The following is a 16,806-nucleotide window of genomic DNA, read 5'->3' as shown; positions in this document are numbered from 1 at the left end:
AATAGAGAGAAGGAACTGATAAGTATATACATTACAAACCAACCAGTGGCACCGATAGCCCCACTGGGCCCGTTTAGTTCTATTTGTTCACGGACGGAGGGGCACACTGAAGGATCGGAGTAGTTGAGGCCTTGGTTAAAAACCAACAACTAGAGCACAGAGTTTGGAGAGGACTACTCTGAGAGGAATACGGAAAAATTCAAGGTTCTATAGTTTCATAGGGATCCTATAGTTTGGCCTGCGATTCGTTATAACTCTGTTTTGAGGAGTACATGCTAACAGCAAATTTCAGCTCTTGCAAAAAAAAGTACCGGATTAGATAGTGCATATTTTACAAATATCTATAAAGATGGCCAATGTCAGTGTCGCATCAAAAACTACTGTCTAAAAAAATAAATACACCTAGTCTATGGTGTGCTTTTATTTAGTACTATTGTCTCCAAATGGTTTGGTTCTCAAAAAAGCTAGTTGACAATTAAGAAAAATAGTGCAAGGGTATCGATGTGTCAACAAAATGAACGGTTCATAACTGTTAACTGAAGGCTGTATTGTTGACAAGCGGTTCATGTGGTACGATTTAGTCACCAAAAACCTACGACTTTAGGCCTATGAGAATCCATTGCTTAGTCATCGTTCGTATCACACGCCATCGTCTTTGTTGGACAAAAACATATATACTCAATAAATCATAGAACAGCTAGCTCAGCCTTTTCTTCGTCTTGTCCTCGATGTTAGTTAATGTTAAAGTCAGTCTAAAGGTGCAAGATATCAACCAGCACGGACTCATCTTGAACAACTAGCCGCTGACAGTGGCCTATTATCGAGCCAACATATTCCCTATAGCATTGGGGGGCTTTTCATCGGCAACATTAGCGGCCATCTCATGCCAGTGCTAGGAAACAGATGGTCCAAATTTAGAAGAGAACTATCATCCGAACGCTTCCCATTAATAGCAACTAGAAAAGGGCTACATATAACTCGTCTGGAGGGGATACGCAAGGGGCGTCATGATAGACACAGCAGCGCCTATTCGAATCGGCTGTGGGGGCTGAGCGACCACAATGGGTCGAACTGTCGTTTTCAGCGTTGTGCTTTTTCTAGTAGTATTCAACGGTGTTTGACGTCGTCATTGTTCTTATTATTATTATAAGTAACGGAAGAGGTGAGAGAGAACAATTAAGCAAGATATGGGAAACTGAATAAGAGAGCGTCCATGGGGTCGACGGTCTGAAGTATGGCCAAGGATAGCACACTGAAGCGTTCTTCAAGTTTTAGGCGTCCTACTAAAAATACTCCCTTCAAACGACGATTGTACCTACATAGGTGACGGCAGAATTTCTATCGCCTATGGTTTTGATTTAACAATCCTAGTCATTCTCACCCCTTCCTCTATCAGTGTTAAGCTCGAACAAAATAACTAAGCGGCTATTGACAACGAAATTAAGAAAAATTCAACACTTATATGAATTCGAATGATTACTACACCAAAAATAGCGAAAAAAAAAAAAAAGGGAACTAATAATAAGTAGCTTGATTAAAGTTGTCCATAATAATAAAAGCTACGTAGTTAAAAATATATATTGTACAAATACGCGGCTCTTATATACTTGATGAACAAAGAATTGACCTGTGAATGTGAGTGTTGGCTAGATGCAGAATTTCTCCGGAGACGACAGGCGCATGGTTTGAGAAGTTTCGGATAGATCAGCAACTCATCCCGAGGACCCTTGAACACGACTCCGCAGCAAATACGCTCTCTACAAATTGCAATAGAAATATATTATGGTCTTCATACTTTTGTTGAGGATTTTCTATTAGTAACGTAATGTACTAGGTGATTATGCGCTAAAAAAGCTATTAAAAGATATATCAATTATGCCATGAGGCAGTTTCGAAGATTTCAGTCACCTTCTATCATGATTTACTGTCTTATTAGGTATAAAATTAACATACCCATTGTAACATATGGCTTATCATATTTAGATATAATAGGAAAAATAACGATAATAAATCAGTTCGAAACTCGTTCCAGCTTTTTATGAGAGCTTCATTGGAGACGACATTGGATTTTAGAGCTCAACGAGCCATCATTATTATTATCATCATAATTGGAAAAGAGTATGCCTAGGGTAGTAGTTTCTGACGTATCGAAAAGCTATAATTTATTTTCTCTTAATCTTTCTGATTTCCTAATAACAAAAGGCATCGTAAACAAAGGCAAGAAAATCTGTTTGTGAAGCGTCCCCATGAATCGAAGGACTCAATATAAAATTGTACATTCTTGCATAATTTAACTAGCTGATCGCTTAACAGAAATAATGAAATTTGCGCCAGCCAGCGAAATTGGCTGGTGTCTATCTATGTGCTAGATGTACTTGTTCCCGCACGGGTATACCCTATGGACTGTTCTTTTTGTTCCTTCACTTGCCTCTCAGTAGTCGCTACTCTATGCCTGTTTAATACTTTTTGCAGGCATTAACATGTCATATTTATGGCGCTACTCGCTTAAACTTATGAGCTCGGACAATTTCCCGTTGTTGCAGTGGTAAATTCATACGACTGCAATTATTATATCATTGTCATCATACTCATCCTCGACCCTCTTTCGGCTTTTAGCTGTACACCGAGCGGTTCTGCGTGAATCAGCACAAACTACTATCGGCATGCACAGATGGTGTATACCGTCATAGCTGGCATATACGCCTCTTCGTGTCCCCCTTTCCGGAAAAACTGTGCCGCCGATCAGTCTTCTTTAATGCAGTGTACCTCTCCGAGCAGGTGAATACAATAGCTAAATGCTGTCAAATTTATAACAGTAGGACTCTCTGCGAAAAAATCCTCTGCGAGCTTGTGTACCCTTCGCAGAGAGCGATCATCCTGACCTAGCGAGAGTAACCCCATGGACTCCGTGACTCATCGTGACAATGAAGACGCAGTCGCACCCAAGTCTATAGAATATTGCCATCCATGCGCCAAAGTTAAAAGTCGTTTTGCCGGCCTGCCTCGCAACCTCATCTAAACGTAGGTTCCTTCTCAAAGATCTTAGCACTTCGTGACTTCTTCAACGAGTGACGAACGGTCGAGCACAAATAACTGACTAAATACTGGCAAGCAACGACGAGTATATCCTTTAACAACTCTTCAACCATCGTATTGGTAGAGGAACCAGAACGCTAGATAGGGAAGGAAGAGCCGAATACTCGTTCTTTGTTCTAGCCCTAAAACAATGCCTATAGCAGTACAGCAGCCGCAACATTGTCAGCAAGCTTTCCGCGTTTCAATACAATTAAGTGCAGAACCGACCGGATATGTATGATCGTTGTACAATACAATGCAGGGCTGAAACTCGGATGAAGAAAATAACATTCTATTCTACTTGCTTTAATATTGACTCGGCCACTATAGCACCCTAACGAGTTTGTCTGCTCGTCGTTTCTAAAGCTCTGATAGTGGTGCATTATTCCCGGGGTGGGCAATCTAGGAAAAATAGTCTGACCCCATGAGCAACAAAACTGTGCGATGATCACTTTTCGTCGGCGTTACCGGGATAATGGGGAAGCATATATAGATTTTCGGAAAATGCTTTTAAACTCGGTCACTTTGTGTGGATTAACAAAGTCTTCTATCTAAAGCTCCAAGTTAGCAAGCAATTTCGTAATCAACGATCGTGTTCTATTCAGATCGAGGAGAAAGTTAGTTTTGGGGGTAACGGGGGCGTCTAAACGAGAAGTAAGATACGATGCTTCTCCTATAGAGTTCCTGAGCTATATTGTCGACATAGCTGATGTGCTGAAGGGCACATCAGTCACGCCCGCATCAACCAACGGCTTGGTTTCATTTTTTGGATTTCTAAAGAGGTTTTTGTATAGATCACCTAATCAAATTTCTTTTAATTTTTTTTTAAATTTCAGCTTAGCATTGTGATCACAATTCAAACAGTTGTTAACTTGGCTTGGGTTTAGTTAATAATGTACAGAAGACCGTTTCTACTGGAGCCTTTTGTCAGGGTAAACCATTTTAAAGGTACCATCTCTCAATATACTACAAAAGTATAAACCAACTCGAATAAAAAGGTATTGCGACTAAGACATCAAATCGACTACCATAAGACGATTTGATGCAATGGGCGATAAGCAACACGAAAGCACCAATCGTGTTGAAACTTGCTTACTGATATTTAGCTATTCCAGCCACCGACTATCGGCGCATACTCATATTGACTAATAAATCTCATAGCGTCCAATCCGTAGTGCAGAAGCAAAACTTAAGTCTGGTGCCCTTTATTAGGACTAAGAACGTCCTGTGTATCAGAAGACTTCACATATCTGAAGAAAAACTACGTGCTCGGCATCGTGTGTGGCTCTCGTAGCGACATTCCTGATTACAAATCAGAAACGACGATATCTGTATATACGCAGCGCCCCCATACGAGCTCGATGTGATACGACTGCCCTGAGCATATAAGCGAGCCCATATGCTGAACAGAACTCCCGGCACAGTCAAGCTGCTTTAAGTTCCCTTGTTAATGCTCTTTCAAAATAGAGTTAATAAAATAGCATGTGCGTCCGTTATTTACTGGCTCTATTCAGGTTTCCGTCTAATATTTTGTGATCCAGGTAGTACAACCCTCGATGTTGTTTACTGCAACGAACGATATATTATGCAGCACCAGAAACGATGGAAGCTATAAGGATGCTGCAGTTATATAATTATATATAGTTCAACCGCGTCTTGGCCACAATGAAACGAACAATTAACCCTCTCCCGTCAGCTAAGTTTCCTTTCTATATCCGTATCTACATCCGAGTCGATCCTTCAGTAGGTCCACGAATAAACCTGTGAGGCGCGAGGTAGCGTGACACCGTCACAGCCATTGCTGAGTGAAGCACGATCTATTTCTATAGTCCTATGAATGGCTCAATGGATGGTAGAGACTCGATGTAAACCGCCAGCAATAAGAAAAGCGTCTTTTGTATATGCGCGTCAAAAGATGTCTGTGCCGGTCACAAATGGTAAGTTTTCCTTACTGCAGGTTGCATCTGTCGTTTGCCGTTTTCGCCGACCTGACGCTTTCCAGCAACGGAGGTAATAAATGAAATAGGAAAAATGAACGTTACCAAACACACGACCGGCTACATGGCTGGAATGGCGCATGAAATACATTGAACAGATCTTCTAAATTTATTCATGAAAAAGATCCACACGCAAATACGCGGCCACGTAAAAGGACGTGCATCCAAATCTGTGCTGCCTTTATAATGCCTGCTCAGAATTATAAAGCCCCCGTTACCCACACGAGAAAATTTAGCTTACGCACTAATCAATTGTGCAAGAAGCATGTGTAGGCCGACTTTAGGGGATGATGTCTAGGGGGCTTAACATCAACAATTATAAGTCACAGATGAGGGGTACAATGCAATGTTGAATGCATGAATCATGAATAATTATAACACTAGGAATACCTCAATTGTAGCACGACCTATTTTCGTTTGTCAATTATTTTAGATACGTCCTTTGACTTAACTTTGTATTTGGAAAATTAACAAATAAAATCATAAACCTTTTTATCTACTAGATATAGCTTCATTTTGTTAACGAAAACCGTCACGACGCGTTTATCGAAGGTGTTTGCAAATTCATGCCTTTTTTATTTTTCGCGTCATGAAACATTGAATCTGCCTACAAACGTATTCAGAGCAAAACGCTCGTAATGTAACGAAGTTTATCTTAGACTAGTTTTGGCCGATGAAGATATATTTTGACTGGAACTTCAAATGTGTTGCTGCTGTTCAAACGGCCAATGATATCTTCTAAGTTGAACGTTTTACTGATAGGCTCTAGATAGTAATTTTATCCCTCCCAAATATTACATTTACTTTAAAAACTTACTGTCGCCTTTCAGTGGTATTTTTAATTAGTTAAATAATCAGCAATAGAGGGGTTTCGCTTTAAAAGATTACTCTCTTCTTTTAAGGCCCACACTGTATAGTATGTACTCAACTATACATTATACTTAGCAGTACGTTAGGATAGATACGCAGATATACCTTAGTTATCCCAAATTCTATGCTATGAGCCGCCAAGCGTTCATCTAATGCATCTTTCAATTTGCAAACACTCTTCTCTTTTTTTCTCGTTTTCTGCCACCCATACATTTTAGTGGTGGAGAGCTGCTAGCTGGCCTAGCTGGAGGTCCCCCAATGGCGGCGAATACTGATGCTCGTACTGGGTTCAAATGACATGGTACCATGCACATTACTTACTCTTTTTCCTAATAGAAAGAGTTTGTTTTATATTCTTGTCTTTCTTTTATTTGACACGGCATGGCATATCCTGTCTTGTGTCCACAAGATGTCATTTATACCTCCCCTCTGTGTTTACCATGCACTTACTCTAAGACCCCAGCAGCTGAACTTTTCTCCCCATGCGCTCGACGTCCTGTGATTTCCCGCTGTCGTTTTCCCCTTGACCGCAGGAGTTTCCCCGTTGAGCCCGGTTTTCATCTACCCACATACACACCTCGTCGTCGACTGGCCACCCTCGAACCCCTCACTACGCATTGTGTGTTGACCTGCCAAACCAACTTTCCCGTATATTTCTCTCTTTCAAGCTCCTTCGTCCCAACTCTGTCTGGGACTATGGATCATCATCAGTACCAACTTTGGTTTGTTTCGTACTGCTCCCTCTAGCATTAGAGCTAGCGGTGGCAGGACTGCAAAGAAGCACTGGCTCAGCACCCCTTGTTGTCGCTGCCCAGACTACAGCTTATGCCTGAACAGCGTTGTGAAGGCCTCTTTTGCGTTCGGTTACTCATAACTACCCCCTTCTCACAGAGTCGAGCTGGCTAGCTTTCTTTCTTTCAATCGAGGGATGACGGAGTGGAGGCAATGCATTGAGCGTCTGTCTCTATGCTGCGACATTCGGCCCAATCTCCTTGCCCAGAACTTCCTCCAACATCGTTCGAAAACCAGAGCTCCTGAGCCCTCGCTCCATTGCCCTTGATGCCCGCTATCATTGGGCGTTGCTCGCCGTCAGCTTCGTTCTTCCAGTTCCTCCTTTTTGCCCTGTATTGTAGTCGTACGGCGGTAGTCGAGAAATTTGCTCCGCTGTCTTGCCCCATGTCACTATCAGCCACAGCTCTTTCTTCTCCTTTCGGTGCTTTCCTCGTTTGGTGATCGACAATCGAGAAGAAACTGGTTCGCGGCAGCGATCGCAATATCTCTTTTTCCCTAATCGTAGCTTTGGCTCACAGTCGGAGCTGCTATTCGCTACTCTCAACGGGGTTTAGCTTCTATCCACATGCAGCCTGCGTAGCCCTCCCTCAAACATCGACCCGCACAACGCAGATGGAATTGAAGATAGAAGCGGCAGCCCCCGACGGCCAACTACCTGTCCGCTAGCCAGTAAGGACGAGCAGGCCGCTTGCCCAAAAGGAGTATAGGGGTATCGATACTGCCGGTAGCCGCGGACTAAAGGAGCCATTCGATGACGGTTTCGTTCCGACCTAACCCGGCCCAGCAGAGCTGAATCCGGCCAGTTCAACACAGCGGTTCGTCCCAGCAACCCAACAATTTCGGTCTCTCACTCTCTCTCTCTCTCTCTCTTTCGCCTCATGCGTAACTCTCACTGGCCCAGCAGTGGCGAAGCTAGGCGCATACGCCTGGCGGTAAGGACGAGGCGGTGGGAGGCCGTAGCTACCCAGATCATTCACCCCACCAAACGATCGTTCTGTGGTGAGGTCTGCTCCTCGATCCTAGCAAAAGTTCGACCATAAGCAAGTAGATACGTCCTCTATAACTTGTCACCAGCGTGGTGACCACTTCTACGATCACTGGAAGTCCGGTTATGGTCAGTCTGGTGACCGATTTTTATGTGTGATGCCTTCTGTTTTACCTTCTGTTTCTTTTTCCGCGCAGTTGTTCTCTCATGTGAAACATAGAACTCAGATAGCTAAGTTCAACGACCTAAACAACGTAAGCTTCAATGTACAGAGTCTATCGCGTTGGCTCCGACCCAGCAGCAGCTGCTGCTAAACTGTCTGAGAGTTGTTCGCTCTTTTTATCCATCTCGCCGTTTGTCTGAGTGCCGCCGGCGTCTGGGTTTGACTAGCCAACTGCTGGATGCGCCAGCAATGGCGCCGTCGCCGCAGGCTTTTTTCCTTTTTTCCCCTTCCATTCTAGCTCACCACAGCTCGTAGTGACCTCTGTCTTGCTCACTTGGTTGCTTTCCGCCCGCCAGTAAGTCTCCCAGCTGCTTACCGCTTGCAGTCAACCCAGCAATAGCAGTAACAACATGGCGGTCGCCTTCGCGCCCTCCAAGCTAGCCAGTTTTTCTCTAGCTACGGCCGACGCTCCGCGCAGCTGTCGAAGTAGCAGGTCCTTGCTTGATCTTTCAGCCGCTTGCCCGATGCAGCTTAGCTCTGCTGAATGTTAGCTTCGGCGATAAAAACACTCGCTTTTTCTCATGGCCTTCATCAGCAGCATTAACATTATCATGAACAACCATTGTCGTCGTTCTCTAGCAGTATTGGTACTACATCGATCGCCCTTCTGCTGTCACTTGCCGCCGTCGCCATCGCCGTCGTCGTGGACTGCGCTGAAAGACGGTCAATAAACGGCACTGATGGGGGGCAAACACAGATCGTAACATATGTGCACCTCCGATCGTCAATTTATAGGATCTCACTAAAGGACCATTGCTTCCTTCGCTAATCCTGTTAACGACATGTAAATTCTATATCATTTATATATAACTGTGTATGTTATTACTCTAAAGATCTGTGTATAAGCTGATGAATATTTACGTGTGTCCTGTCTATTAAGGCCCCCTGGCCTTGGATCTGGGTAATCGATGGTGCTATGGACACAACTTCCGACATGTAAAATTCGCCTTCGACCCAATCATCTGCTCTGTTTAAGCGCTCTAACAGCTACCACATACAGAGTATTACTACTGTCGACATGTATGATTGTTGTCGAATTGCCACAGAGAGCAAAACCATGAAAGGAATGTTCATGTCAGGGCGTCTACCGCTTTTATCGTCTGTTACCTGTTTCGAAATCTGTGCTGAAGATTAGACTTCAGTTAATGGCAAAGGTTGTAACCTCTAATTTCTTCGACAAGTGCACTTCAGGCTCCCGTTTGTCTACCTCGTATATATACGAGTTTGCACAAAACGTTGTAGGGCAGATTGAAGATTGAATCATCCACTTCTGCCCAAAGCACTTGTGCGGCCTTAATTGTACAGGTGAATGGTGCTTCTACATTTTTCTATATTCATCATGAGACGCACTAACGTATTTGATCGTGTCGACGGTTGTCCATATACAAATAGTTCTTGACGCTAAGGCAGCATTTGCTTTTCTGTCCGATGTTTCAATACGTCCATAAACCACACTTGTTACAGTCAGCTAAAACGATATGTTAAACTAGTATGATAAAAACATTTAGTTTACCATATGACAAGGTACCATATCGCAAAATATTTTTTTCTAAAAGGGTCACTGCAGGAAAAAGGAATGGCGCTACGATTCTGTCAGCTGATATAGACAAAATTAACACCGACTACTTCTGATAATAGCAGCGCTCCTGTACGTGCAATCCGAATCTGAATATCTGAAAGATGGCGGTAAGCTCGTGTTATCGAGAAGGACAATTAAACTTTCGATTTATCGGGTAAACCGTTCAGCGGTTTTAGATGGTACCGTTCTAGGGTAAATAAACTATCGTTGTCCTATTGGACGCAATTTAGGCCATCGGTTGGCGTTGAGAAATATCCTCGTGTGACATGATTTCTTATTGTTATACAGCTAAGTATATAAGTTATGCGAAAAAAAGCCTCTTTACCATTTACATTGATTTGTCAAAGTGTATTTCGTTGTCTCTACGATACGATGCATTAGATAAGATAGGCTCGACTGGTAGTTCGGTCAACCAATTGTACCTCAATGCAGACCTCATAAAATCAAGACAAATAGTCATTCAGCTGTTCATCACAGACTCACATATGGCCGAACTGTCCAAGGCATAGAAGTCATGCCATAAAAAACATACCGCAACAAAAATTATAAAATGTGTGCTATCGGGCTGGATCACAAACATTTGAGACGGGAGATATATATACATACAGACGGCAGTATATACAATTAGAAGTCAAAATTAAATAATTTGTTTGCTTCGTATTGCCCATGGTAGTGATGACGATGCCTTTTACGCTTCTTGGAAACGTGGAAAGTTTTCGTTGGATGAAACTTACTCGCTAGGCTTCATTGGCTCGTTAAATACATTTAGCCTTCGCTCATTTTCAAGTTTAGGCGATTGGGTTTTCCGATACCGTTTTGATTCTCGTAGCGGCTCTAAGCAAGACATCTCCTGCCTGGGCTACACGCGTCCAACAGTTTCCTATATCTAAACCTAAACACGGCTAATACACTTCGACGCCGTAAACTTCTGAATCTAAAATTGGCGTAGGAAACAGTATTCATTGTCGTCATTTTACTTGTCCACTTAGTCATAGCTACAATGTTAATTTTACTGTGTTTATTTCAAACTTCAAGCAGTAGCGATACCTTTTTTTTTAAAAACTTTAAGTGATCGCTTATATAGAACACTCTCGTCCAATGCCCATCGACCCATCGTGACACCCGTCATACTAAAAATAGGCATTTGACTTATAGCGACCGATCGAATTGAGTTGGGTCCAGGGCTTCAATTCGCCGCTTTTATTACTGAAATAGATATAAATACAGAGAGCAGCACTAGCAGTAGCAGCGCTCGAAGCGGTAGGAGGTAGTTAGGGGGCACGTGGCTTGGTAGCTCTCTGTGGGGACCCGTTTCCTTTGGGCATCTGAGGCTTCATCGACTACGATCGAAGAAAAGGGCAATGACCTCACAACGACAGAACAATGTGGATGAAAGGCAGGCCTGGAGGCCCGGACGGAGTATTGGGCTTGTTGGGCTGGCGACCCATGGACTTTCGTTGGTCTGTTTCACTGAATGCGGGGCAAAATAACCATTGAAAGAAACCATTCAGGAATGGCATGAATCTAGTGGCAACGTGTGAAAAAAACTACAAGTGCTCCTTAGCCACTAATGGTATTAGAAAGCTAAGAACAGCAGCGTATTACTGCGCATGTTTTCCTGTCCAACTATTTATATGTCTGCTGATAAGTGAAGCCGATAGCAGCTGACTGGTGGGAAAGGAGCGTATAGGGTTATCTAGTAAATGAGGTCTGGTATTTTCTTACCTTATCTAGGTAGAATACCGAACGAACAGCCCTACAGGGTGTTACTTTACTGTAATTAACTTGGTTTACAGAAAGTTAATTTATGGATCGGGGTCTGGAGGTAATTTGCATAAACAGAGCGCAGTCGTTGTGAAGCTCATCGGTTCGATGCTCTTTTTTCGTGCGGTGGGACAACTGTAGCTGAAAAACATATTGAATAGACAAGCGACAGAAGCAGCAAATGCACTTCACACGGTATGTTGTCTATTGTGAAATGATTGAGAAGAAAACTTTCAAGTTTCGATAACTAGAGTCAAACGGAATGTCTTTCCAATGTTTGTCTAAAACTTCGAAGTGTACGTCACAGTAAAACACAGAAACGAAGTCAGACCCGTTACCATGAAGCTCGACTAAGATTCGTTCCTTCAGCGGCCTATGCAAAGTGAATGAAGACGTACAAACCTATACAAGCTGAAGATATACGCTCTTTCCGCACTCACCATACTCCCATAGCACGTGGTTGAGCTTTCGTCAAACTTAACGAGTAATCTGCTTCCTTTAATTCGTGCCACTTTTCGCTCTTGCCCGCGATCATCTTTATTACGTTTTCTCTAGTAGATATGATTCGCTGCATTTGCTAACCTGTGTCACTTGAAATAGCTGAGGTGACACATAGTAAGGTGTGGCTCAGACCGTCTTTGTACCTCAGTGCGTTAGTGAATCTTCCATATCGGTGCTTCTGATGCGCCACCAGGAGCATCAGGTAACTAGTCTATTGCTACTGTCGAAATCGCACATAGCTCCTGAGCCATCGAACCGCATAAAACCTGCTTATTTTCAGCTTATAAGGATGCTTATAGAACTTCTTCAGCTCTATATCGAGATCAACATTATGCTTCACTACGTTCGCTTTTGCACACTGTAAATGCTATAGCACCCTCGTACTATTTATAGTACAACTATATGATAAGGTTCGATAGCCTAACATCGAATTTGCCAGCAGTCCCCCCCCTTATTAGTTGCCTTTCGTTTGACAGTTTTCAGGTTTCCAAAGGTTAGGTATTGGCGACTGTTCGGGTTAGCAACGATCGCTGAGAAAAATCACTACTATAAGTAGTATAGCCCACAGTAAAATAGATGGAACCAAAACCTTGTCCAATTTGACGGTGTAAAATATTGAGATTTTAGTGTCCACTTCTGGCAGCGTCTTCCCTGTTCATCATATGCCTATCGCCTTCTTTCAATGACAACTAGTTCATGTAACAAAAACCTGCGTTACTACATATTTTATTTGAGGTATAAATTCATGTAGTGTAGCCGAATGACTAGACTATGCCCCATGTTCGACGGTACTCTCATGTTCGGCTATGCCCTATTGAGCTCCGTAGCAATAGTGAACCAGCAAAAGTGCCGGGAGTATTCCTCGTGCCGATTATACCGAAAGCGAAAGATCGTCGGCCAGAAGCGGCAATAACAGTTGATGATAACTATAGAAGTGCTGCTGCTGACGTTCCTGCATTTGCGAGGAACAGTTCCAAGCGCACTGTTCCTCGTAGCGCACACAAACAGACTAGAAGTTCGTACAGGCGTAGCGAAGCGATAGCGGGCAACCCTGACCGAATGCCACGGGGCCAATGAATAGGACGACTAACAGTTCAGACCCGCAGCGACCGGCAAGCAGATAGGCACACAGTGATCCCTCGAGCAGTGCGCTGCAAACGACTGGAGGAGCATCGAGGAGCAAACCAGCACAGACGGTGGAGTCAGTGTTTCGGCCCAGAGGTTCAATCACTTCGGCCAAAGAAGAAGAGAGTAAAAAGGAGATAGAGAAGGAGTTGCAAGATCCGTTCAGCGCAACCACCCCACCACAAGTACTATTTGGGCGGATAGTGGGTAAAAGAGTCCTCCCGTTTCTGGAGGACTTCCTATAGCCTGCTGAATGGCAGTGAATCGGCTGGATAGAATGAAAGCGACAGAAAGGGGATATATAGGATGCATAGAATGTATAGTAAGGGGCTCGTCCGCGTAGCTATTAAGCGTGCTTCGCCTACATGGGAACCCCTCTTGGCGAACACACACTAAGTATACACAGGGAGACAGGCAGGCACAGCCAAGGCAGATCCAAGGTTCATCACATCGCACCCAGCAGTTCCGCTGCTGAGTTACTGGGAGCTCGTAGAATGATGAGCTAGCTACATGGCGACGATTCACTGAGAGAGTTTTATTTATGTGTAGACATGTATATATATAGCATGCAATGAAGGCAGCGCTCTGTAATATATTATGTAGTCACTGCTGCGGAACACTATAAATAGACCAGATTCAACGAAGAAGCCGTCTCTAAAAGGAAAGTTCGAAAACCAAATTCTTCTTTTCAGACGGAGACGGTAGAAGGACGAAGAAGAGACCTGCAATCTAACTCTAAATCACGGCTTGTTCCTGCGACGCCGCCGGCGTTGCTGTTAGGCAGGAAGTAATGGCCGGCGATTCTATCACTGGACCAAGAGGACAAAGAAGGCCAGACGACTACTCTGATGTCAGCGATCCAGTCGGCAGCGGCAACAGTTGCGAGTATCGACCGAAGAAGGACGTGTGATTAGGCTAAATCAAGGGGATGGCTATAGCAGTAACAGGGTCATGGGTGAAAACCGGTTGGTAGTGATGGGGTCATGCTGGCACTGATACTTGGGCGACTCAGACAGAGTGAATGAACGAAAAGTAGAAAGAGGGGCAATATTGGATATGAGGCATACGGAGGGTTCACATCCCAGTAACGCTGTGGGAGTACACGGTTGTGACAATTTTCTGCAGCCTGTGGGTGGCAGTTATGGAACAAGGAAACAGAAAGATCATGGGGAATAAGGGGAAGAGGCACAGATATTGCTTAGGCATAAGCGCACATACACATGAGCATGGACACACACATATCCACATGCATATAGAGGGTATACCTAGGAAAGGTTTTATACGAGTAGGACTCGATAACGTGTAGCAAACACGAGAAGTCGTTTGAATGAAAAAGAAAAACAATGCAGCTTGGAAATATATGTGGTACCGGCTTGAAGAAATGAACCAACAGAGTCTGAAATCTGATTGGGTGGATGTCGTAAAAACTGGGCAGTTCATCTTGTGCCTGCGTATTGCTATTACATAGCTTTTTACATTGCTTTTAATTGATCTGAACTTAGACCAAGCAAATCATTTGTGCAACAGTCTATTCTATATTTGAAATAATTTTGAAGTGATTTAAATATTTAGCATCGGTCGCTGTTTTTGTCGAAACGTCTAACTAAAGAGAGAACTGGGATACCATAGTTGGTGCTCAAGCGCAGTTGATTATTTGTTCGAGAACAGCTTGAAGGCGATACCATTCTCGTCAATGTTCAAACGTATTAAGCCAGCACAAGTACCAAACGTCTCATTCAGAAGTTTGCGCGACAAATGTCGCTTGTGAACAGTATATGTCGAACTATTTGACAACCTGTATGTAAGGAATATTGTTACAAGAAGTGAGCTAAATTTGTCATACCAAAACCTATTTGCCTTCTAGAAGCCTCCTAATTAGCGTATTTAGAGGAATCAAAACCTGAACTCTGTAAGATTACCCGAAAACTTCTTTGTTTTTTAAGCAACAGCGATTATGGCGACGATGCGAATTACTGATCTATTGTTCCTGATGCTATCAGCGTCGCCAGAGCCAGGTTGGGCCCAAAAGCAGGTTTTCCTTCCCCTTTTCCGAGCTAATTATTTAGGAGAATCATTGCTTTGATCCGCCCGTTTGTCATCGGTCTATAAGGCCGAACATGTCCTGTATACCTGTTCGCAGTGTACCTGCTCATTGCTATGATTACATTATATTTAAAAGGGCCAAGCTTGTAGCACAGGGCATTCATGACGATGATCTGCCTCCACTAATATTAAACCAGCAGTGGGGGGTGGCAACATTAACTGGACCCTGTACCTTCGATCTCAAAGTCGATACGAGATGCTAGAGTACCTGACAGTAATCGAGTCAATTGGGAGGACAGTATGTTTAAAGCACCGAACTCCAAGATCAGGTGCCATCTGAGTTAGACAAGTGGTGCTCGAAGGTGAAAAGCTTCAGAGGCGAAACTAACAGGTTATCCTGTTGACGTCGATTAGGTGCCCATGTGGTATAGAGAAAATGCGTCTCAACAGATTGCATAAATCTACGGTCTTTCGTAATATCTAAGAGGACAACGTAGACGCTTAAGCTGTATTGTACAATGTTTATTCGAGATCTTGACCAGACTAGAATATATGATGTTTTGTTCTCGACACATAGACCTATTGCCTAAAGCTTCAAAATGTCGGCGGAAAAATCTACGAAACTCTACTCACTTTCTCCAGAATGTATTGTCGATAAACGAGGACATCTTGCACGTAGCATTTTGCGGCTTAAAGTTTTTCCGTTTGTGTCGTAGCTGGTCCTTGTCGATATCGGTATGCTCTTTAGGATCCTTCATTCCCGGTTTCCTTCGTTCAGGAGTTCTTGGCTCCCAATCGTCCTCGTCTTCACCTTCGGCGGACGACGCCGAACTCAACTCGGGCGTCTCAGGTTCGGCGTCTAGGCGACCACCGCCGCTATCCGACTCGATCGAGCTGTCGCTCTCAAAGCCTGCATCCTCTGAAAGTTCGCCGCCCCCCGCCGTCACGCACGATAGGTACGCCATCATGGTTGTGTACACGATGCGTCCGTCGACGGGTTGGTTGGGTTCGGGTCGAATGAAGTGAAGAAGTGAAGCGAAGCGAAGCGAAGTCGCCAGTTAGTGAAGTGCAGTCGCGAGCGCGTTTTGCATTACATACTGAGAGATGATTGAGATTGAGCGTGAGTGACGGAGACCTGGCAGATTTGGCCTGGCCTCCGGCCACACATGCCCAGAAATGGCCTTGCTTCATTGGCAATCACAACACGGTTAGTCGTCGCCTTCGATTTTCGTTCATCGACGTCATTGTATCTCGCCTACCATATGGAATGGTAATATTATCATCATTATTTGAGAACATCAGTACAATAGGAAGGAGATAGATTGGATAAGAAGTGGAAAGAGCCGACTGCGCCGGTTTCGTAGAAGTCAGAGTAGTAGTAGTCGGAGCAGAGGACGGTCGACGCTGAATCTTCTGCATCATCAGCAGCAGACCATCTAGCTGTAACGTCGGCAAATATAACGTAATAATAATAATAATAATAATAATAATAATAACAACAATATAACTGGTGATGAGGTGCTTCGTCAGTAACCTATCTGGATTGCGGCCGGCCAATTCAGTGCTATGTGTTTTACGTTGTATATGGCTGACACTGACTGTGAAAGACGACAACTTTGGAGCTATGCTAAATCTACCTTTTCAAGTAATCCGCAGCTGACGCACAATTGTATACTGTGTTATGCAGATGTACGTCGTCACCTATTGTGTTTTTGCGTTTGATTTAATTCGCAAAATCCTCCAAAAGCTTATCTATTTGTATTTCGGTACACCTACAAGTATTCTAATTTCAGTGCTGTACAGGCCAATAGACTTTATAGTCGGTTAGACTACACTGGCTACAGTGACATCT

The 16,806-nt window shown here is 43.7% G+C and overlaps 1 protein-coding gene across 9 annotated transcripts in view; it reads right to left on the bottom strand.

Moving 5' to 3' along the window:
* The window catches only part of LOC111251599 (SIN3-HDAC complex-associated factor), a 54,575-nt gene that overhangs the window by 11,217 nt on the left and 26,552 nt on the right, over positions 1-16,806 (bottom strand). For all 9 annotated transcript variants that reach the window (XM_022808291.2, XM_086991145.1, XM_022808292.2 and 6 more), the window contains exons 5-6: positions 15,588-15,873; positions 1,628-1,757 (exon numbers count right to left, since the gene is read on the bottom strand). In XM_022808291.2, the coding sequence (XP_022664026.1) occupies positions 1,628-1,757; positions 15,588-15,873 (416 nt within the window). The remainder of the gene's footprint in view (positions 1-1,627; positions 1,758-15,587; positions 15,874-16,806) is intronic.

The sequence above is a fragment of the Varroa destructor genome, unplaced genomic scaffold, assembly GCF_002443255.2.
Source record: "Varroa destructor unplaced genomic scaffold, Vdes_3.0 BEIS01000005.1, whole genome shotgun sequence".
NCBI classification, from domain to species: Eukaryota; Metazoa; Arthropoda; class Arachnida; order Mesostigmata; family Varroidae; genus Varroa; species Varroa destructor.
The sequence above is the reverse complement of the archived record's forward strand: the minus strand, read 5'-3'. Positions and strand labels throughout refer to the sequence as shown.